At 40.8% G+C, this 24,450-nt stretch overlaps 1 protein-coding gene across 27 annotated transcripts in view; it reads left to right on the top strand.

Annotated features, from left to right (window-relative positions):
- The window catches only part of NRCAM (neuronal cell adhesion molecule), a 252,691-nt gene that overhangs the window by 169,578 nt on the left and 58,663 nt on the right, over positions 1-24,450 (top strand). For 14 of the 27 annotated variants that reach the window (XM_044770200.2, XM_044770256.2, XM_044770235.2 and 11 more), the window contains 5 exons: positions 13,903-14,103; positions 16,225-16,242; positions 18,240-18,345; positions 20,255-20,451; positions 21,565-21,687. In XM_044770200.2, coding sequence (XP_044626135.1) covers positions 13,998-14,103; positions 16,225-16,242; positions 18,240-18,345; positions 20,255-20,451; positions 21,565-21,687 — 550 coding nt within the window. In that variant the 5' untranslated portion in view covers positions 13,903-13,997. Of the gene's footprint in view, positions 1-11,057; positions 11,412-13,902; positions 14,104-16,224; positions 16,243-18,239; positions 18,346-20,254; positions 20,452-21,564; positions 21,688-24,450 lie in introns of those variants that run through there. The other 13 variants (XM_070504877.1, XM_044770237.2, XM_044770242.2 and 10 more) reach the window with 3 other exon arrangements.

The following is a 24,450-nucleotide window of genomic DNA, read 5'->3' on the forward strand; positions in this document are numbered from 1 at the left end:
TTACACAGTTATGCAAACTTCACCCCAGTCTCGCTTTAAAACACTACCGTCACCTGAACAAATTCCCTTCTGCCTGTTCCTGGTCAATCTCGTTTCCCACCCCCCAGCCCCAGGCAGCCACTGGTCTAGTTTCTGATTCTATAGTTTTACTTTTCTAGAAAGTTCATAGAAATGGAATCCAATGTGGCCTTTTGTGTCTGGCTTCCTTCACTTGGCGTAATTTTGAGGTTTTACCCCTCTTGTTGCACACATCAGTAGTTCATTCTTTCTTATTGCTGTGTAGTTTTCCATTATATGAATAGATCTTTTTGTTTATCTTTTCACCAGTTGATGGACCTTTGCATCATTTACGATTTTTGATTATTATAAAAAATGCTGTTTTGCACATTTGCATACAAGTCTGTTTGTGGACATATGTCTTCATTACTCTTGTGTAGATAACTAGGAGTGGAATTGCTGGATTGTAGAGTATAATTATATGTTTAGTTTTTAAGAAATTGCCAAACTGTTTTCCCAAGTGGCTATACCTTTATACATTCTGATTTTACATGTAGGAGAATTCTAGTTTCTCCATATCCTCACCAACACTTGATATGATCAGTCTTTTTGAATACAGCTATCCAAATGGGTATGTAGTGGTATCTCATTGTGGTTTTAATTTGCATTTCTGTAATGATAAATAATATCGAATATCTTTTCATGTGTTTGTTAGCCATTTGTATATCTTTGCTGGAAAGTATCTATCCAAATGTTTTGCCCATTTTTTAATTGAGTTGTTTGTCTTCTTTTTTTTGAGTTGCAAGGGTATTTTTTATATGTTGTGGATACAAGACCTTTATTAGCTATTTGATTGGTAAGTATTTTGCTCCTAGTCTGTGCTTGTCTCTGCATTTTCTTACTGGTGTCTTTTGAAGAACAAATGTTTTAAATTTCGATAATGTTCAGTTTGTCATTTTTTGTCTTTTATGGGTCATATTTTTAGTATCATATCTAGGAAATCTACCTAATCCAAGATCACAAAGGTCTTCTCTTACGTTAAAACTATTGACTTCCATTCCTTTAAAAATGACTAAGAATCACCTGGATGCCATAGCAATGTCTTGGCCATCTCTGTTAGTTTCATGGATTACTGATTGTGATAATAACAGAGGTCAAGAGGCCAGCTGTACTGTTGTCAGTTTAAATAATTATAACTTGGCCCCAGAAGCCTTGTATCATCCATTCTGCTGAGCACTGTCCTCAAAAAGGCTCCCTCCTGCCTGTTCGCCATCCATCTCCTCTCTGACCACCCCCAGCCTCAGACAGCCACTGATCTGTACGTAATTGATTCTCAGATTGTTGAGTTAAATCTAATGGAATCCTCTCAAATGCCCTCTACTGGTTACTCTTTGCATGAGAACATGGCATTCTTGATGCTTCTTTGGAAGGAAAAGTTCTTTAACTCTCTGTACCCAGCTTAGTACTTTGAAACTCACTAGTATCATGATAAAGTCAAAACTCACAAAACAGCATTTAAGCTCACTCACATCTTGACACCGACCCGCCATTTCTGCCCCGTTCCTCCCTCCACCTGTGCGTGCTGTGGCCCCATTTGAGCAGTTGCCGGAAACACCCTGTATCCTGGTGCCCCTGTGCCTTCACTCACAGCTTCCATCTTCTCTGCCTGGAGGGTTCCAAGGCACAGTTCAGATCTCACCTCCTGAAGTCTTTCCTCTTCCCTCTTGAGCAGGATTGGTTGTGTTCTACTTCCTGCTCCTATCACTCAGATGCTGCTGCTAGTGGAGCACTTCCCACATTGTTTCCACATTTAGTTACCTTCTCATAGAGCTCGCTTCCCTCTCCCGAGCCCAGATTTGAACACTTTAGGGCCATGAATTATGTCAAATTCACTTTTGAATCCCACCCCCTACCCTAGAGTATCCAAAACCTAATAGGTATACAGTGAATGTTTTGGGGGGTTTTTTTTGGTGAGGAAGATTGGCCCTGAGCTAACATCTGTGCCAGTCTTCCTCTGTTTTGTATGTGGGATGCTGCCACAGCATGGCTTGATGAGCAGTAAGTAGGTCCATGTCCGGGATCTGGACCAGTGAACCCCAGGCCGCTGAAGTGGAGTGCACGAACTTAACCACTGTGCCACCAGGCTGGCCTCTGCAATGAGTGTTTTTAATGAAATGTTTGAAATCAGTCCTATAAAGAAGTCTGTCTTAAGTGCTCTTAGACACAGCTCTAATGCTGCACATTTAACGCTTCTACGTAAAAGTAAGTACTCTCCCCTTTAGGCTCTACCCTTTTAGAAGTGCCGAGGCCTGAGCCAGCCCTGATGGCCTAGTGGTTAAATTTTGGCACTCTCACCACTTCGGTGGCCCAGGTTTGTTTCCCAGTTGTGAAACCACACCACTTGTCTGTCAGTAGCCGTGCTGTGGCGGCATCCCACATAGAAGAACTAGAAGGACTTACAGCTAGGATATACAACCATGCGCTGGGGCTTTGGGGAGGAAAAAAAAAGAGGAAGATTGGCAACAGATGTTAGCTCAGGGGGACTCTTTCCCTGCAAAAAAAGAAAAAAACCACAACACCAAGCTTGTTTCCAATTTAAAAAAGTGCCAAGGTCTGGCAGCCCTCTTGGGCATCACTGCCTCTGTGCCACTAGTGTGGGCTTTCTTCTCAGTTTTGTAGCCTTTGCCCTCCAGTTAGAATTCTCAGCATCCAATGTAGAGATTATTATCACTTACTTCCTTCTCTCGACCAAAATATACTCAGGAAAGTATGCAGGATAGCTTGTCTCCATTCAAACCCTTGCTGCCAGTTCAAACCAAAAGTACATCTTTCAAAGATGACTGTTGTTTTCTGAGTCTTGCTTCTCTGCCTGATAGCTTAGAACAGTTTGCAAAATCTGCACGAAAGAACTTGGTCTCTTGAACTAAAAAGTACAGAGGAAAAAAATGAGAATTTATAGATCCTGTTCTTATAACCAACTTGGATAAAACATCAGAAGTTGATGCTGAGCTGCTATTGAGTGTTGACAGATCTGCTGAGCTATTTCTAGGGGGGCAGGTAGGCCTTCCAAAAACAAAACAAAACTTTTTTCTCTCCCAGGCTTGTGGAAGGAGTTAGAGAACAACAATTAATATTTCATACTCTAGCAAGGGCCTAGAACACTCTTATTTTAAGTTCTTGAAGGAGACAAAAACCTGAACTTTGAAAGCCTTCCTCAAACACACTGACTGGACATCTTTAGGATGCTGCCCTTGGTCTAGTGAAGTGTGGCCGGAGGCCCCCAGTGTTTACCTTCTGAATCCTGAGCCAGCTGACCAGGCAGAGAGAGGACCTTTAGTGGTGTCTTCCTGTCCATACCTGAGAACCCCCACACTCACACCCAGTGCCCTACAGAGCCCATATGCAGTTGTTCTTTTCAGCTCTAGGAATGTCTGTGGATTCTGTCTCTCACATCCTCTGGTCTCATACCTTAGTCTGGGTGGTCTCGCTTGGCATCCCTCCTCTTGCCTCTTACCTGGATTTTCTTCTTTACCCAATCCTTTCACTTCTAGACTCTGTTGGCTGCTCTCCCAGGCTGTTGAATCGCCTCCTCCACAAGATGTCCCCTCACATGTTGCCTATCTTGGCTACACTGGACTCAGAGACCTAGCAAGTGGTACCCAGGCCCAGAAACCACTGATCAGCCTCACTGATAGCCCCAAACCCTTTCTTCTCTGAGAAGGGCCTGGGCACTTGCCCTGCCTGCTCAATCGTTCTGCCCTTTGTTGAGATATTAGCATGTGGCTGATACTCGTTTCTCCATTTTTGCCTTGCCTAGCTTCATCAGATTCAGTAACCAGCAGCCTCACAGAATCTGATGCTTAGCTCTCTTTTTTCTAATTTCTAGTCTTGGTTTTTTCCTTTCTGCTGTAGCATCTCAACTGGTAGCTGCTGTATTTGGTTCCACTCACATTCTAGCAGGTATGGCTCTCGTAGTTCAAAGATAGGGCTGTGAGAGACCCAGAGATGTTTTAAGCGTGTACCCTGACAGAGGTGCTCCTACGTAAACATTTCCCTGGAAATCTTTGTGACTCCTTTCGTATGCTCTAAAAAATCATTTTTCATAGGTATTTTTCTGCCCAGTTTCTTTATGAATTATCACAATTCCCAAACCAAAAAAACTGGTAATAACAATGATAATAATATAATAATAATGTAACTTGGAAGCTTCTTACATCCCCAACATTTCTTCTTTTGTTGCTTTCTCTTTGTCTTCCTTCCTCACTTTTCCTTTTACTGCCCCTCATTCCAGAAAGACACAAATATTTATCTTTAGGAAATAAATTCTCCGTTTACCCGCAAAAATTTTTCCATGAGAACTCAACTGAAGAGACACAAAGAGGCAGCAATTCTATGTTTAATGTTCTTATCAACCAACTTGGAGAAGACCAGAGGTTGTCTGTCCTGATTCTTCAGGGAGCTGGACGCTTGGACCAAGAATACTTTCTTGTGGATGGTAACCCTAACCTGCTCTTTGAGTTGCCATTTCTTTCACACCATAGCAAGGGAATGTATACTTTCGTTTAAGTAGTAATAGAGATGGAATACGATCTTCTCATAGAAAAGAGGGGTTCCTGAGAAGTCAGTGTCTTTTCACACACAGCAGAATATTCGAAAGCTTGGACTGTTGGTTTGATTAAATCTCACATTGCAGAGAACGTTGTTTCTAACCTTTATGCTTCTGTGTACTTAGCTTTTCTAGAGAATATGGATTCCTGAGGAGCTAATATTTAACTTCCTGGAAACTGAATTGTATTCTAAATGCTTGGGAAGAGGATGATCTTTGGAGTAAATCTGACAAATTCTCTTGGAAGCAAATGATCACTTACTGATTTATTTTTTTGATAAATGCAGATTTTCACCTAGCCCGTTTAAAGAAAATTAAATGCACTGGGAGTTAAATATTTCATACATTGCTCTCCCGTTTTGCTAGTAAATCCTTTGTAGTAGAAAATGCCTATCAGCAAGCGAATGAGCTTTGTTCTTTATATGAAATAGCCTCTAGGCTGGAATGAAGGATTTCCAGCTATTTAGTTTATGGTAATATACCTTTCCCAGCACTGATAACAAGTGGAAAACACAATTCTTCAAGTCATGTCTGTCTCCATTTCTCATTCCCATGGTCCTGTTTTTATTATACAGAGCCTAGATGCCTTGGCAAAGTCCATTTTGAAATGTTACTGTGAGGATTATAGTAATCTGTGACACGGCAGGAGTGATGTCCCTTGGCTTTGATAAATCTGGGCCTTCTGCCTGCTCACCCCCGCACCCAGGCCCTTGTGTGGGGGGAGCCCAAGTTATAGGAAAGAGTGATTCAGAAATGCAGCTGGGAGAAGACAGAGGAGGGGCTGCAGCCAACCAGCGCCCACAAAGCCCTTGCTCACCATCCTCATCCTGCTCCCTGATGGATCACTGGGATGCAACATAAGACAACCTTCCTGTAGAAGGTCAAACTCTTTCCAGAAAAGGCGCCTTCAGGTTTACTGTGAATTGAGCACAGTCTCTGTGGCAGAGGTAGAAGGGCTCACTAAATATTCTACAGACACCTGACATTTCCCAGACTCCCTTGTGGCTGGAGTCATTGACTAATTCTGGTCAGTGGGTTGAGAGCAAGTGATGTGTGTGTCACCTCTGGGTGGAGGGAGTTGAGTGGCAGAACCTGGGGACTCTGGAAGCCACATGTTGAGATGACAGCAGCACACAGTGGTGCCTCTGTCAGCCTGGAGCAGAGCACCCTGCCCAGCCACACTGGACATTAGCATGAACGAGATATCAGCTGTGTTGTGCTGAGCCCTGAGACCCCTGAGTTAATTTCTCACTGCAGTGTAGGCTCATTCTCTCTCATGCTCTTTCTTCTCCTTGAACCTCTTCATGCCCATTAGGAGAGGAGCACACGTTGAGATTTTGACCATTGCCCTGCATCTCCATCCTGAATGGCTCATACTATCCAGCAAGAATAACAGTTTGTAGAGCCGGCCTGGTGGTGCAGCAGTTAAGTTCGCACGTTACGCTTCAGTGGCCCGGGGTTTGCTGGTTCAGATCCCAGGTGTGGACTTATGCTCTGTTTAGGTCCTGTGGGGCAGGCGTCCCACATATAAAGTAGAGGAAGATGGGCACGAATGTTAGCTCAGCACAAAAAGAAGAGGATTGGCATCAGATGTTAGCTCAGGGCTAAACTTCCTAAAAAAAGAAAAAAAAAAGAATAACAGTTTGTAAATCCTGGCTTCTTGTCTTGGAAAGGTGACATAACTTTTTTTAAGTGACAAGCCTGTCAGGTGTTCCAAAATGCCATCATCTACTATTAAATGGTTGCCATTTCACCATGTGTTGTTCACTTGACAAATGGATCAGGTATAGCTCATTTAGAATACTAATATCCTGCGTAGCCATTTTTGCTGAAGGTATTTTTTTTTTTCTTTTAAAGATTTTATTTTTTCCTTTTTCTCCCCAAAGCCGCCCGGTACATAGTTGTATATTCTTCGTTCTGGGTCCTTCCAGTTGTGGCATGTGGGACGCCGCCTCAGCGTGGTTTGATGAGCAGTGCCATGTCCGCGCCCAGGATTCGAACCAACGAAACACTGGGCCGCCTGCAGCGGAGCGTGCGAACTTAACCACTCGGCCATGGGGCCAGCCCCTGCTGAAGGTTTTAATAAACTGTTTCTGACCCTAATATCTCTTCAGTGATATTTGTGGAAAACTCAGTTTATAGCAAGGTAAATAGAGCCAGAGCTTGTTTCAATGACTCTACACATGTTACTGAGTATGTTACTATGAAGACCCATATTCAGAGTTAAATTTCTATTTCTCAGACTTCACCTTTAGAGCAGGTCCCTATTTTCCCTTTTTAAAAATTGGAACTTTGTTTCTGTCTTATAAGTGGAAGGAAATCGACTGGGAAATGGACCTTGTGATCAAGGAATAGACCTGTCTCTAAGACTTTGCTTGGCTTCCCTCTTTCTCCTCCTCCATTTCTTCAGATTCCCTCTTGGGTAGGAGAGTGAGTGGATCTGAGTAGAGGCCAGACTGAGCCGGGTCAGAATTCTGGTCTGATTCACAGAGATGGGAAGGTGGGAGGGGTAGAAATGTACCTTAAGTACCCGCCCTTTGGCTACACCAACATATATACAAAGAAGTCTATCTTCAAAAAAACAAACTTATAGATAATTTTAGAAGTAAAACCCACATTGTCAGACTATTCATTTAGAATTCCTGTCATTCCAGCCATAATCTTATAAAGAGATGTGTGCATTTGAATCATCAGTCCTTTTAAATGTGTGTATTAGGGTCTTTCTGGTTGCAGGAAACATCCAATCTCTGTTTATCTTAATTAATTGTTTCAGATATCTTTCCTATGTAACAAACCACCCCAAAATTTTGTGGCTTAAAACAATAACAACTCATTGTTCCTCATAATTCTGAGGGTTTATTAACCCTCAGCTGGTTAACATCTGGTTCTCCTGTTGCATGTGGTTTAACAAGTAGCTGCTTTCTGCTGGGAGCTCACTTGGGGCCAGAAAGTCCAAGATGGTCTTTCCTCTCCCAGGGACTCTTTCCACTGGCCTCTCATCATTCAGTAATCTAGCTCAAACTTCCCGGAGGGAACATTACAAAAGGATAAGCCCCAGTGTACAAATGCTCCTCACTCAGGCACTGCTTGCATAATTTTTGCTAAAATCCCATTGGCCAAAGTATGTCACATGGCCAAGCCCAGAGTCATTGTGAGAGAGGACTACACAAGGGTCGGGATGCTGGGAGGAGTGCTGCCTGTGGACCACTGACGTCACAGTCTACCTACCACGTTAGTGAAGGCTTGTTTAAGAATTCACAAGATGAAAGAAAGACAGGTAGACGTTCCAACCACAACCACTATTCTGGCAAACCTCGTAGAGAATGGGAATGTTGTTTGGGATACCAAGAGTTTTAGAGGCCTGGTTATCGCAGTGCAAGAGGAGCAGGTGCTTTTTATCACCTGTCAGGTGTTCCACCAGTGCCACGGTCACTCAGTCAGTTCCTACTGATCCTATTGCTGCCCACTGGCTTGCTTCTGCTCTTGACACCTCATAGCCTCTGCTTACTCATGGTTCCTCAAGCCGCCTTGCCTCTGTGTGATCTTTGGCCTTTGTGCCTGCTCCAAACTGTTGGCTCATTCTCTTTCTGCCTCATATTCACCCTCCTCGTGAGAAAGGAATTTGTTAGCACTTCGTTGGTCACTCTTCAGCCCTCTCACACAGCTGAGTCATCTGCCAGGCTCTACATGGCTGCTGCCTTTGGTCAGACACCCACCCCCGATTCTTCCTGCCTTGGTCAGGATGGTGGGGTCAATGCAGAAAGACAGACTGTGAGCGTGGCAGGCATTTAGGGTTGATCCTGACAACTGTCATCAGATAAGTGACTGGACAAGTGTGGAACAGGTGCCATCCTTGGTCAAGGTTACTGTTAGTCTCACATGTATAGACTTTTCATGAAGCATGCTTTATCCCTTGTCTTAGATCTCTCAATTATATCATTGTCTACTATTTCCTTTCTTGTAATGCTGGACTAAATAAAGGAAGTGTGAAAAAGCCAGTATCCAAATAATTTCATGAGTTGCAAATAATTAGATTTCATTGAAAGACGTGGGTATTTTTGGTGATCTAACTTCATTGTCAAAAAGGCTTTTAAAAAATTGTCTAAATCCAAGATGTCCTTAAAATATTGTTTTATATATTTTTATGCTTCTTTACGTGTGAAATATCTCTAGAAAGATTCACAAAATTTGGTAGTAGTAACCCTCCCAAGGGAGAAGCGGGGTTTTTGGGTTGCTTACTTTGAATTATATGGTTTTTTGTACCTTATGAATGTTGTACCGTGTGCATAGATTACCTACTTTCAAAGTTAACTTTTTAAAGTGCATCTTGTCTATACTGTCCTGACTTGTGTTTCCTTTACAAGGATGGGCCAGCATGTGGTCCAATTCCAGCTGCACTATTCATATGGAATCCAGTGTGCAGAGGCCCCTGAAGTTGTGCTATGGGCAACACTGTGAAAATCTCGTGTAGATATTCAGAAACCATTAGTGCTTTTTTTTTTTTTCAACATCAGTGACTAAACTTGGTAATTCTGTTTGCTTATGGGCTAAACGCAAAACAAGAGGATATGAGTCGGGGGAAATGCTAGGGGCCTCTCTGATATGGTGATGTGAGACGGCTGAAAGCTCTAGAACTTTTCAGAAGAACTGGAGCTCTAGATCTGGCACTTTACGTACCGCGTGTCTGTCCTTAAGCAGGCGACTTTACCAACACGTATCTTGGAGTCCTTATAAGCAAGTTGGAAAATGTAATGGAGTTTATCTTTTGGAGTTATTTGGAAGATGGGAGAAGTTAATGCGTGGAGCGGACTCAAGGCGATTCCTGGCACGTGGAAGGTGCTCAATGAATAAGAGCCATCAGGATTTTTTTTTTCTAATCTATTAAATGGGTATGATGCCTGCTTTCCTATTTTCTGGGGTTTTTATGAATATCAAATAAGACAGTCAGTTATGGTGCTCTGAGGAATGGAGATCTGAGCTATTATCAAGATGTGTTCTGTCATCTCTTATTTGGGTAAAACCATCTGTTAATTGTCCACCTTTCCGTCAGTACTATTCCAGGTTCTAGCTCCCAGATTCCCTGTGGAAACTCTACTATGGGACACCTTTTTGGATTAGGAGGAAGTGAGAAACATGTTCCTCAGTGCCTCACAAAGTTTGCCTCGTTCTTTGAAGAGATCTTTACAATTTCTATAGTCACATAATCCCAGACTGCGTTTGTCTGAGTCGCGTTCATGTCAGTGTAGTTGTGTAGATATAACTGAACCTTTGTTGGTGTGTTAATCATGCGAAGTCACTGTCCATTTCTTTCTAACCTTCCTTCCATAGTCTCCGACTCAAAATTTGATTGAAAAGCACAGGTTTGGGCTAGGGATGGGCATTAACGTGCTCATTCCTTATGGTAAATATTTAGCAAAATAGAAAAAATTACTGTCCCGAGCTGACGGCTGAAAAATCCTTTCATAGTCAAGGCGGAATCACACCCAGTTCCAGTTAGTTTTCCAGTCAGTGAAGCCAGTCACTGATGGGTCACCAAGCAATAATTAGTGTGCCAAAGGGCATCCGGTCACATCAACATATTTGTTTATTGGCTTAGAGAGCAGATCATGTTACATTGTGCAGTCGGCATTGAGCAGCCCGTATTGGGATGCTGAAGAGCACAGACAGAGGAAAATGAAAGGGTAAGTAATGCGTGTTCTGGTAGAGAGCCGACGTATTTCTTAATTAAAATCATTTCATCTTTCACTTGAGGGAAAAACAAAGATTTTGTTTTCTTTCTGATGACAAGACTTCTTAAATAAGCAACAGGAGAGCTATGTTTTTTGGGCTTGATATGAATCCTTTGTCAAAACTTTAGGTTTGTCTTTTTAAATATACGGTAAATAATGCAGGGGAACATTTGCTCTATGATTTAATATGAATTTTAGGCAAAAAGAAGTAAGAGAACCTTGAATTGCATTTCTTTTTTAACGATGAGCAGTTTACTGAAGAAGGAAGATTTTTTTCCCTCTGTTTCAGAGTTTCTGTAGGTAACAGGTGAAAAGTTGCTTTGGAGGGAGTTAAATGAAGTGAAATATTAAAAGCCTTTCCCGTTTATCATTACTCTGAGTCATTTTGACAATGTCTGTGGTTTTAAATATCAGGATAATTTATATTTCAAAGATGAGCCTACACTTTGTCTCATTCAGGCATGCTTTAAAGTGTCTGTGGCAAATATTTTTTGCAAATTACAACCTATATCATACAAGCATATTCTTTAGCCTTAGCTAAACATGATGCTGCTATTTCAAATTGGGGTTTCATTCATTTTAATGTAATTGCATAAACAATTTAGTTTTAGCTCATGATTCTCACGTAAGGGAGAATGACCATCATTTTCCAAGGTAAACTGCAAGACAGATGGGCTCCTAGCAGGGCAGGGCGTTGACATCAATATTGCAAGTGCAGAAGCAGTGGTTTTCCTTTGCGAGACGTGCAGAAGCACATTATTCTTACAGAACGAAAGCTCAGTCTGTAGCTGTATTTGATTTTCACTTTGACCAAGTGCAGGGGACCGAAGGCTGTCCTTGGGCATTGGGTTTTTCACCTATGATGGCGTCCGTAGGAGGAGTGAGTGATTTTCCATGGGCAGGATTCGGAGGATGGGCTGGGCAGTTGCTTTGTCCTCCCCAAAAAGAACCTACACTGGAGAGGATTTTGTGGCCACTGGTGCAGTTCACTTAGAGTTTCTGAAGAGAGACCGCATCTTCAGTCACCCTAGCTCATGACCTCCTCTTCTCATTGTGAGGATTTTCTCATGTCTGTTTAAGTAAGTGCTCTCTTCGTTTCTCTTAAAATTTGTATTTTTTTCTTTATACAACACTGTGACTTAATGTGCCATATCTTATTCCATGTATACTCTGAAAAGATAAAGCAGGTTGAATGAACTTTCTTTTATATGAAGTTGTCTAATGATTTTCTCTGTTTTGAAGGATGAGTAGTTAAAGCATCCAGGCAAAATAAATAATAAGTGAAGAACTTATAACAGAAATTGTATGTAGCTGCTGAAGGTCTTACAGGCAATCAATTTGTTAGTACATCTTTTAGAAAGTGTTTTAGCTGTCCAGCACCTCTTCAGAGAGCTAGGCACTTACATTGAATCAACTCGATTAGCTTGACACTGATCAGGCGTTTGTCTTCTCAGTGTTTGACGCTATAGTTTTCTCCCCATATGTAGTGTGTAACATCAACTTGTTTTAGTACCATTTGTGCCATTTATTTTTATTCTCCCTGAAGCTTGTGTGTAAATTCAGAATTAGCGTTTCAACAGGAAAATCATGAGAGACCTAATAGGATTAAATGATATAGAAATGCTTTGCACACACAGAAAGACAGTCTGGTTTATATTTTGGTTGGAAATGGTTGGGTGAGCTTCTATACCTGCCTCTTGATGTTTGATGGACATAGTTGTTTATATATTATGATATGGAAATACAGATTTTCTGCATCTTAAATGAAACCACATAGTTATGGATGTTTCATTCACAAAATAGTGTTTATATGTGTAGAATGCCTATGTTTAGCCTATTAAGTTCTTTCTTTGTATTTGTTTAGCAAGAAGTGTCCAACTCAATTGTAATCAGGTTCAAATTAGATATCAATTGCTAACAAAACACGTTATCAGCATTGTTTCGTTTTCTTTTTATACATTTTAAGCTCTATTCCACACATAGACATGACATGACAACTAATTTTGCCATATTGACAAGAGTTTGGTTTTTAAACCAAGTAGTGTAAATATAAATATAGCCTTAGGTAGACTCTGGTCAGATTATCTATCTGAATACAACCTCATCTTCAAAGATCTTTCTCCATTCCTGTCTTAATTTTTTTCCTACAAATATCTATTTACTCCCTGTCATGTGCCAGGCATGGTAGTGGGCTCTGGGGCCGCAATGGGGAGGGAACAGGAAAGATTCAATCCTATCCTTAGGGACTTTCAGTTTAGTGGGAAAGACGGACACTATGAAAATATACAATTATGCAAATAATAAAAATCACACAAATAATTCAATAATTAAGCTGTGGGAGCTACCCTAGTTTGTAATAATAACATCTCTCTTACCTTCTGGAGAGAGCCATTGGTCACCCCTCTCCTTCATTAATGAGAAGACATAAGTAAACCTATCATTCCAGCTAGGAGTGTGCTGTGGGACAGAGGTCTGTATTCTGTGTTTGTGCTCATGCTGCCCTGTGTACTGCGAACACTTTCTTGTGCAAGCACACTATATTAGGTGTTGGGAGAGGAATACAAAGATGGGAGAGGCACAGTCTTTGCCTGAAGGAGTAGGGGAGAGAGAGTATGCATACAAAAAAGTCTATTTATCCCTGTATCTATCTATGTAATATATGTGATGATTAAAACAAGGAATTTCAGTTATTCTTACGGGGTGAAATGACTTCTAGTTTGGGTAATCAGCTAATGTTGTAATTTTAGCTGATCTATAGAGAAATAAATTGGATTTTGATAAAGAATTATGGTGGAGAGGGTGTTCCAGGAAAAAGGAATAGAATAAACCAAGGCAAGAAGGTGGGAAATTCAAGGATTAATTCAAGGAAGAAAACCAGAAACAGCATCAAACAAACAAACAGTTATAAGGAAATAGGAGGAGATAAGTTTTGGAGGATAAATTGAGGCCAGATCATTGAGGGCTTTTTTTTTTTATTACCTGTTTAAGGATATATTGAGAAAGACCCTTTAGGAAAAATTAATCGGCACCATTCAGGATGGTAACTGAGAAAGGCCTAGAACTCAGAGCCCAGACTTGTTTGTTGCTTTCATCTACGTCAGAGGTGAGGAAGGCAACAATTGTCGGTGGTTCCGCTGGCAAATCAGTGTTTAGGGTTTGAAGCAAATTTGCAACAATGCCCTGAACTTTCCTAGAGATAACCTCTAGGATGGAGAAGCCATTAGGCCTCCCGTCTGAAGTCACACTTTCTAACTGATTTATAAGCCAAGTTTTCCTGATCTGTTAGGAACAACATGGTAGCCTCTGATATAAATGCAGGTATTTAAAACAGAAAAACCATAAGGATGGCAAAGTAGACAGATTTTACTGGACATCACTACAAATATTTCTGACATGATTTTAGCTGATCTATGAATAAATGATCATTCCAGGCTTGAGAGTTAAATATTTAAAAGTTGGCTCCCTTTTAGAGTTCATGTATAATACAGGACTGATTTTCTGTGCTGCAGACTTCCGCCCTTCATTTCCTTCTTTTTAATACACTATAATTCTTATTCTACCCTTTTTCAGTTCCCTGCATGAAAATTATTTAAACGTTGCACACAAATCTCTTGTGGAAGAAGAAAAGGAAATTCAGTTTGTGGCTCTCAGCGGGAGTTGAGCTAATGCCGCTTAAAATAATGCCGAAAAAGAAGTACTTATCTGCAGGCAGAGCGCCCCTGATTCTCTTCCTGTGCCAGATGATTAGTGCCCTGGAAGTACCTCTTGATCGTAAGTATTAACGTTTTAAAGCTGTTAGGCCCCGGAGTCAGAACCTCCCCAGCATTTGCCATCACTCTGAACTATGCAAGTGGAGAGATGTCTGCGTGATACTGAAAAGCTAATCAAAATTAATTTAGCTGTACCTTCAGCACCTGGTGTTTATAAAGAATCACACCATAGAAATGGCCATTGAAACGGTCAGACACTCTGTGCCATCCTTGTCATTAGCCTTCTTCCCCCTCAGGTGCCTTTTGTGTACCACGGGAGGGGTGGCCTGGGAAGGAGTGGTTGGGGGCTGCCCTGATCCTCCCAACGGACGACTCTTTATAGAAGCAGTCCTGCAAGAAAGCTGCGTGAATCTATTTACAGCGATCATGGAGCCCTCCCCACTTTTCCACCCTCTCCCTTCAGATGCTCATAGTGTTCTCCACCAACCCCACGCCCCTCTGTATCCTCACGCTACCCATAATTCATTTCTCCTGATTCAGACAAGGCAAAATTCACTTTCAAATTTTGAATCTTAACTATGAGTCTAGATCTAGGAAATGTATCATATCTGAAGCCTAGTGAAGCGTCTTTCTTGGTTCAAAATATGTAATCAAAGATCGAGATGTAAATTTTGAGAATAAAACAAGCCACCTGCAAAAATGCTATTCAAAATAGCGCAAGTAACAGCTACTATATTAGCCCACCCCTTTCCTAATGGTAAAGTATGTACTGTGCTCTCCCTGGTCTGGGTGGCCTGTTTGTGAAAAATAAAGATAATGCTGGGTTCCAAGTGATTACTTTTCCTGCAACGGAAAGCAGAATTTGCACAATTACTATACTTCAGAATTGATTTTCATTTATCCCTAATCTGCATGACCTCTTTAAATCCATTAGCTTCCTGAATAGAACATCTGTTTGGCAAACTTTCCAAGGTGCAAGGAAGATAGCATTTTCCTGGAGCTATTCAATTGTTGGGATGTCATTTTTTGTCAAAGAGGTTGCAGCTGCTGGTGGAAAGACATTAGAAGACATGTGGTTTGCCCCACACTTTGTTGACTTCCTTTGCTGTGTGTCTATAGTCTAAAGTACAAGAAAATGCAATATTTTACTTATTTTCAAAAAATATTCATTCGGTGACCTTAATTTCTTTTCAAAAAAAAAATATATATATACATGAATGGTTAAGCCCATTGAAGTTGGAATGCCTAAGGGAGCATTTGACCTAACAGCTACATAGGAGAGAGAGAGACAACACTTAAGAGAAATGCTTTTGTTCTCTCTTATGTTAAATATATTCCCCCTTAATCTGACTGCTCAGTCTAACAATGAGAGGGAAACGGTCACCTACGGCTAACTGACTTATCGCTGCTAATGGACAAGAGGCAGAACTATGACGAAAAGATAGTCAGAGACAACCCAGGCACTCCTGTATTAACCTTTGCAAGTAGGAATGACAGGCCGCCGTGCAGAATCATTTGAATTATATGCTAATGTCACTTCTCCCCTGCCCGTCTTCCTTCCACCCCTTCTACATGAGCTGCTTCTTGATGTAGGTGCTAAGAACCACTGGGTGATTGAGGAATTCTGAAGCAGAAATATGCTAACAGTCTGAAAAGTTCAATTACTGACTTGGGGATTAACCCCAGAAATGTAAAAATCTAAAATCAGTGTTGGATTTGGCTTGGATGGAGCACGGTCATTGAGCAGCGTCCCATTGTTAGGTATTATTACCATGTGCATAGCGATGTCTGGGGATAATAGGATCAGACACTACACAGTATGTGACAACTCAGATTAATTGCAGATTTCAGCTATTTTTCAAATTGAGCATAATTACTTGTCCAGCACAACACGTATGGAATGGAATTAGCCGTTCCTATTTGTGGAAGAATCATTTTTTGCCTACAGCATTCCCTTTGTTCCTCCATATGTTTATGTGAGATAAATGCTGCAGGAATAAACAAAACCATTCCTGCACCCATTTCTTTCACAACTTCAACCTTTGCTATACTGGTTTTTTAGGTCAAAGCAAATAGACAAGATGCCTCTTTTATCTTCAGGGTTCTAACGTTCTTATTACTAACATCTGGTTTTCTTTAATCTTGTTTGCCCACTCACCTGCTGATATTGATGGGGAAAAAGCAAAACTTCTTGAAGATTGTAAGTGTCTTTCTGTAATTACCAGGCAGTGTGAAAATTTGACCATGTCTTTGTTTTTGAATTAATGCTGTGAATTAAATGCACAATTTTGTGTTTGGTGCCTAACGTCTTTTTAAGCATGTGTATTTACTTTGGCTAAACATTGCATTTAAATACCAAGAAGCAAGTTTAATATATTTCCTGCATGAATTCTGAAGACTCAGGTATTAATACTCCTTTTCTTTTGTGAATATTCCGCTCTACTAATTTCCAAGCTTCATTCACATCTGATGTAACTCAATGAGAAAATTCACACAATTTAAAGAGAATGACTATCTGGTTCTAAGACACAAACGGACTAGCTCTTCTCTACCAGACGAAGCTGCTAACCAGCATTGGGAGCTGCTGGGGCTGGAAGAATAAGGGTTCCCTGTGTAGTGGTGGAGGCTGGGAAGAGCGGCTGGCTAAGTGAGAGGACGAGAAGGAGATGGATCTTGCTAAAGGGAGGGGAAATTGGTACTGTCCAGTGTCCTGCATTTAATAGGTGCACAGTAAGTGATCGCAATAATGAGTTTAGCTTTTGATCTATATTTTAGGTGTTATTTAGATATTTAGTAAGAGATGTCTGGTGGACAGCAACCAGGCTGGAGACAAAGCAAGAGAACAGAACCACATTTGCATATTTATAAGACATTGGACACGAAATTGACAAATTTAGCCCTGGCCACAAGTGACCGCAGTAAAGAAAGACAAGAGCAGAGGGCAATTATTGAGCTTTGGGAAACGCTTGGTTGACAGGTGGAAGAGTTTTCACAAAGGAAGCACAGAGCATGGGTGGAAGGAAAGGAAAGATCCAGAATATGAAAAACTTAAATGATCCAGATAGGTCTTTGTTCAGAGGGCTGTCTTGTACATTGTAAGATGTTTAGCAGCATCCCTGGCCTCTACCCGCCCGATGCCAGTACCACCCCCTACCCCAGTGGTGACAACCAAAATTGTCTCCAGATGTGGCCAAATGTCCCCCGAGAGCTGAGGGCAAATTGCCCCTGGTTGAGAGCCCCTGGTCTGTGTGAACAGCTCCCCCTGGAGTTGTGCAAGGCAGTAACTTCTACCAGGAGAATTTGATTCTCTTCTCTGCTTTCTGCCTTGGTAGTCAAGCCATTTTGCTGCCCTGAGCAACAAAAGAAGTTGAAATAGGGTATATCTGCAGTCCCTTCCTGTTCTAACACTGATTCTGGTTCTACCAGAAGAAGGACATGGTAATCTTAGCTTAGAGTAATGGACATTAGATTAGATACTTGCTTTCTTCAGATTAAATTGTTCTAGGTCAGAATGGTCCCCTCCAGCCCCCCCCCCCGCTGTGATTTGATAATAAATGATCAGATAACAGTTTGAAGAGTGAAATGGAAATGTTGTCTTCTATCACAGAGAACTTCACAATCCATTTGTCTTCTAAATAAGACTGTTTTATCTTTCTTCCTGGTAGCCACCTATCTCCTGGCTCTAATAAGACATGTCAAATCCCAATTTAACCATCTTTTTAACATTGACGCCTCAAATTTATTTGTTCCCAACATGTTTTAATTTACATTAGCACACTAAAGACTAGAAGTCAGTTACTCTTTCTTAAGAAACGCAAATTTACCTCATAACTTAAATTTCATTGAAAGGCATTGTTTGAACCAAAGGAATAAGAGGAATTTCTCATTGTTACATCAGAAATGAAATGGTCTTAATTTTAAGCTTGTATTGGTAGTTATTTTCCCAAACTTATAGTGAGGGAAAATGGATTTTGTGAGTGCATAAAAATTACCAAAAGGAAGTTATGCTTTGACTTTGAAGTTTTAGGAGACTTTTAGTTAAAAATCTACTGAGGTGTGTGCTGCCAAAGTAGAAATTACTAAAAATTTTGGAGCAGATTTAGTTTAGGTTAAGTGATTTTAATACAGAAAAAAATTATTGCTATTAAGATACTGAGTGTTTTATTTCTTTACATTGTTCTTCTTTCTACAATGAAGTGGTACAACCTCCAACCATTACTCAGCAGTCTCCAAAAGATTACATTATCGACCCTCGGGAGAATATTGTAATCCAGTGTGAGGCCAAAGGGAAACCTCCTCCCAGGTGGGTGTGCTTTCTGCTCTGTGATGGTACTGAAAAGAAGCATGGATACTAAGATGGACGTTAATTTCAGATCCTGTGCATCTCTAAAGTATCTTTTGTAGGTTCATTGTTTTTTTCTCTGCTTCAAGTCAGTTTGTTCTTCTTTAAAAACCCAGATGATTGCATTTCCGTACCCATACCCTTCTAGGAAATGCTCAAAAATTGTGGGGAGATATGGAAAGAACCTTCCAGTGGCTCTACTGGCCTTATGACATGAGCAAATCCCTTTGCTCTGGGCCTCAGATCCTTTACCTGTAAAATAAGGAAGTTGAATTTGATGACTTCTGAGATCTCTCCCAGCTCTAGAGGTCTATATAGTGGTTCTAGGTTTTGCGAACTTGGCAGAGGTCAGTACTCAGGATTCTCCATGTGGATCTTGGCATGAGCACTGCATAGCATTGTGGAGTTGGCAGAGACACCAGAGATTATCTGGTTCAACCAATATATTTTATAGATGAGCATCTGATGCCCAACAATGCGAGGTAACTTACCCGAGCTACCACAGCTAATTAGTGGATGATTTGTTACTTGTCCAATGATAGGTGGGAGCTATGGAGAGCTTGATTATTATTATTAGGTATAATGTGGGTTTTTATGTAATAAAGGAGTGAAAGTCTCTTAATATTTTATTTCTGAGTTTGTCTGTTACCAGTCTTAACAAACTATCACAGACTGGCACCTGAAAAAAATTAGCTGGTACTAAACACTTAAGTATATCAAACGCTTCCATCAAAGGTTTGCTTCAAAACAATGTATTCTAGCGTATAATTAGAAACCCTCTGGCGCTCAAGCCTAATGTGACGTCACACAGTTTCAGTTTCACACCTGTTTAATACCGCCTGTAACTCTCTGTAAGGCAGCATTTCTCCACCTCAGCACTATTGATATTTTGGGCCAGGTAGTATTTCGTTGTGGGGCTGGGGGCTGTCCTGTGCATTGTAGAATGTTTAGCAGCATCCCTGGCTTCTACCTACTATATGCCAGTAGCATGCACCGCCACCACCTCCCGCTCTAGCAGCTGTGACAGCCACTGCTACAAATAGGATAAGCAGTGGGAAGGGAAATCCAGGTGAGCCTGGAAGGCATAGTGCACTGGAGAGAGTCGTGCCTTTGTAGGAGCGTGGCCATTGTTGATTTGTGACTAGTTATGAAGTATTGAATTACATGAGCTCTGTGGCTTTTATGTAAGGCAATCTTTTATATAAATAAAAACTGAGAAAGAAGAATTTCGATTGACAAATTGAAATACTTCCTAAGGAATTTACAATATCATCTCTGGAATTAAAAATTCTCCAAATATATTTTGTATGGAATTACCACTTTTAATAACCAACATTTAAAACACCCACTGAATTCGTATTTCTTCCCCTCCTCTCAATGTACAGTTTGCATTTTGGTAACTTGAAACTGGTCTGATCACTTTTAAACACACATGTATATTAGTACTTGTGAAGGCCTTTCTTGTCACATTTCAGCCCAGAGCAAATTTTTATAGACAGGTTATCAACTCTACGAACAATGGCGTTTACAATAAAAATGCTAATAAAGCTCGAAGAGAGGGTGCCTCCAAGACCTGCTTCCTGTATTTTCTTTGAAAAATGACAGGCAATTTGTGTGCATCATTTCTTTATTGAGTTCAATTTCGGCTAGTTCTAATGAAGACACGTTTCTTAAAATGTATGGTCAGCACTTTTTTCTAAGTCGTGATTCAATGAAACATTTTAGGTATGGAGCCTATTGCTCTTTAACTGAATACTAAAATCTAATAATTATTCCTAGAAACCCATAAAACTGCAAGGAATTTGTTAAAGAGTAAGTAATCCTGTTTTTCTGGACGGTTAACAAGCTTAATCCTTTACGTGTGGGGCAGCTTCTCCTGGACCCGAAATGGGACTCATTTTGACATAGATAAAGACCCTCTCGTCACCATGAAGCCTGGCTCAGGAACCCTTACAATCAACATCATGAGCGAAGGGAAAGCGGAGACCTATGAAGGAGTCTATCAGTGTACAGCCAGGAACGAACGCGGAGCTGCCATTTCTAATAACATTGTTGTTCGTCCATCTAGTAAGTGGGACTTGTCCATCAAACGGGCCCCTTTTTAAAGTATGATTCCAAGACTCAGCATCTATTACATCATCCAGATACTATTACAAGAAAGCAGTGGCATTGATTCCAATACTCTGACCTTGTTTTGCTTGAAAATTACTGCTCCTTCCACTTTACCCTAAGTTCCTCAGCCTAATGCTTTGCCAACCCAATCCATCTTTTATACAAGTCCAGAGTAAAAGACCAGGGATAAGAAAAGTGTTTCTTCCCCGAATTGATCTAATTATTAATTTCTCATGTATCTTATGTAAGAGCAGACTTCCTCCAGCCAGATGGAAATAAATTCAGTATGAAATGGATAATTGAGGTCTAAATGTTATTTCTTTAAACATTTTTGTTTCAAAATTTCACTGGAAATAGAGTGACCTCACTACCCTGATATTATTGTGGCTCTTTTTGCACTGGTCAGTACCCAAGAGCAGTGACCATTTGCAGTTCTGGTCATTTAAAAAAACTTTTTTTATTACATGTGTAATACATGTTCAGTATGGAAAAAATTAACTACAAATAAAACAACAAAATTTAAAAATTACTCATGAATCCTTGCATTCAAGGAAATAATTACTGTTCTTTTCATTTTTTATAGGCTGATATGTATGAATGTGTTTAAAATGAGCTCATTCTAAAGTACTATTTTGTAACCTTTTCTAACATCTACATATCGTGTATTCTCATATCAATCTTATAAATAAATATATTTATAATACCATATGATATTCAAAGGTGTAGGTGTACAATTACTTATTTAACAAATGTTTTGATATTTCAGTGTTTTCCATTCTTTTGAGAAGAGCATGATTGTAGCAAAATTATGTATCTTCTTAATGATTTATTTAATATAAATTCTTAGACATGGAATCACTGACTCAGAATTTATACTATTAATGGCAATGAATAAAAATTGTCATTTTTTTTTACTTTGACACTGTGTTTAGAAATTATCTTCTTGTTATCTTAATGTGCATAAATTCTGAGTTATTATTTCCCCAAAAGTTTCGTTTCTCTTTCTTTCTAGTGCTTTTTAAATTTTCGATGCGCAGATATCGTAGGAGTTATTATTTTATTTCTTAGGGTCTCCACTGTGGACCAAAGAAAAACTTGAACCAATAACGCTTCGAAATGGCCAGGCTTTGGTGCTTCCCTGCAGTCCTCCAATCGGATTGCCGCCACCTATAATATTCTGGATGGATAATTGTAAGTGTTAAAAACATGAACTTTCTGTACTCAAGGGTCTTATGATTATTTGCTGTCACCATAAATCCTTACCTCATAAAATGTTTATAAAATGATTTAGAGATGCTCAGGAAAGTAAATGCTCATTGAAATAAACCGCATGTCATTGCCTTTGCGCACTCGATTTTATTGAGCACCTACTATGTACCAGACACCACTCTAAATAAACCGAACGAATGTCCTGCTTTCCCTGGGCTTATATTCAGTGTGGTGGAAATAGATGGGGGCAAAGAAGGAAGCAGAGAATAAATGCATTTAAAACATGTGTCAGTTGGCATTAAGTGCTATGAAGAAAAGTAAGCAGACTTTTAAGCAGAGACTTACAGGAATGAGAGAGCAAAGCAGGCCCCTAAATATCTGGGTGGAAAGGGAAAACGGGTGCTGGCCTGTAAGGCAGGAGCATCCCTGGTGTGTGTTAAAAGCAACGGGGAGGCCAGTGTGGCCAGACTGAGTGAGCCAAGGGGAAGAGGGATGGGAAAGTCCAGGGGCTCAATGCAAAGGGCTTGGCTTTTGCTCTGAATGAAGTAGGGAGACACTGAAGGAGTGACCCTACGGGAAACCAGTAGCGGTCACGTCACTTCAGTTCACATGTGGAGAACAGAGAGGACCAGAGGGAGAGGCGGCAGAGCTGTTGGGAGGCCACTGCTGTCATCCAGGCGAGAGTGGATGGGGACCTGGACTCAGGTGGTGGGTAAGAAATGGTCAGATGCTGCATTAATTTTGAAGGTGGATCCTTCAGGATTTATTGGGGTCGAGTTTGGGGCGTGAGAGAGAGGAGTCAGAGATAACTACAAAGTTAAGACTGAACAACTGGTAAAATGGACTTGCCATTTCCTGAAACAGCAGAAGCCCATAGAAGGGAGGAGATCAAGCTGTTTTGGATGTGCTATGTTTTTTCAGTCAGTTTTTGGCTTTTTATCCCCAACAACAGCAAATATTTATCGGGCCTTTACTAAGTGCCTTTGGTAAGGACTTTATGTGGGTTATCTCATTAGTTCTTTACAACAACGCTATGAGGTATGTCTCATTATTCTTTCCACTTTTTAGATGAGGAAACTGAGGCACAGAGACATGAAGTCATCTGTTAGGCAGTGTGGCATTGGTCCCTCCTACCCGTCCCTGTCCTCGAGGGCGCCGTCTGTTGCTCTGCCTCTCCCGCCCTCTATAACCTCCTGTGCTGATAGGTTGGCACGTGACCTTAGAGGCAGCACGGAGTTCTGCTTGGAGAGCAGGGAACCGGGGTTTGGGATGTGAGGTGTGTAAGACATCCGTATGGAGATGCCCAGCAGGGGGAGTCAGAGCGACAGGGGTCAGCAACGTCTAAATGTTTGCGCACAGGTGCTCCTTAGAGCCAGGGGCTGATGAGGGAGCTAAAGGAGGGCGTGCAGGTGATGAAGAGCAGGGGGCCTGAGGCCAGGAGCCCTCCAGGGGCCCGGAACCGAGGGGGAAACCAGCAAAGCAGACGAGAAGGAGCAGTCACTGAGGTAAGAAGGGAACAAAGAGAGTGGTGTCCCCGGAACGAAGTGCAGACAGAGTGTCTAGAAGACAGAACAATCAACTGTTTCAAATGCTGCTGATCCATCAGATAACTTCCGATCTGAATGAGAAATGACTGCTGAACTTGACATCAGGGAGACCGCTGCTGACCTCGACACGAGTCATTTAGGTGGAATTGTGAGAATGACTGCAAAATATTTGTGGGGAATACGTTATATTCTTGGTGACATGATTTCCTCTGAAATCACAGGCTGTACACATTACTAAAGATAAAATTTACCTCTAACATTTAATTTCCATTTTTGACTCTTCTTATGTGAAAGCGCTCAGAGAAAGTATCACCAAGAAGTGGAAAATAGATATATAAAGGAATGAGTGAGCAAGCATATTTTTCCTATTATTACATAACAGTTTTTTTACAGATTTTGAACGAATAAGTAGCAAATCAAAAGTAAATAAGTGGTGTATGGTGTCGAGAATAGCAGTATCCAAGTGTCACTGCCAACATGAGGCCCAACATTTGGTCCTTGGTTCTTATTTAGAAATGATGACCTTTCTACCTAATAAAGAGATATATGCATGTAAAGTCTCAGAATCATCTGAATATGTAACATAATTTTTTTTCCATATTGCATTGCTGGCTATGTCCTTTTCATACATTTTAGGCTGTTGGCAAAGCATCTAGACCTTTCAAATGAAATTGCATCTGGAATATGAGAAAAAGTTCCAATCTGTCTAGCATTCTTTTTGCAAGATGATATTATCAAGTTGTTCCTATCTACATGCTTTTTTTTTTAATGTAATGCAAAGGAACTCAATGGGCAAAGTGCCACCATCCTCATAAAGCCCCATTCCCTTTAATTTGATCTACCAACATTGGCCAATAATGAAATACAGCAGGAGAAATGGAAGAGAATAATTGTATGCTTATCTTTAACTCTTTGTATTCATTAAATAAATGTATGTTATTTTTCTGCATTATTTTTAAAACAACCCTTTCCCTAGGGATTAATGGTTTAAAATCAGGAATTTACAACCACCAACCAAACACCTTTCTTGACTAAGAACTTGGTTAACATGGCTAACCAGTGTTCCTTCAAGCACTGATTCCACATTTCCCTGCCTTTTCCTGCCCAAGGCAGTGGCAAGCTTCTAACCATAATTTTACATTCCCTGAAATGTTAGATAGGGCACCTGCTGCGTGAGGAACAACGGGTTGACTCAGAC

This window comes from Equus asinus, chromosome 1, assembly GCF_041296235.1.
Source record: "Equus asinus isolate D_3611 breed Donkey chromosome 1, EquAss-T2T_v2, whole genome shotgun sequence".
Classification (NCBI taxonomy): domain Eukaryota; kingdom Metazoa; phylum Chordata; class Mammalia; order Perissodactyla; family Equidae; genus Equus; species Equus asinus.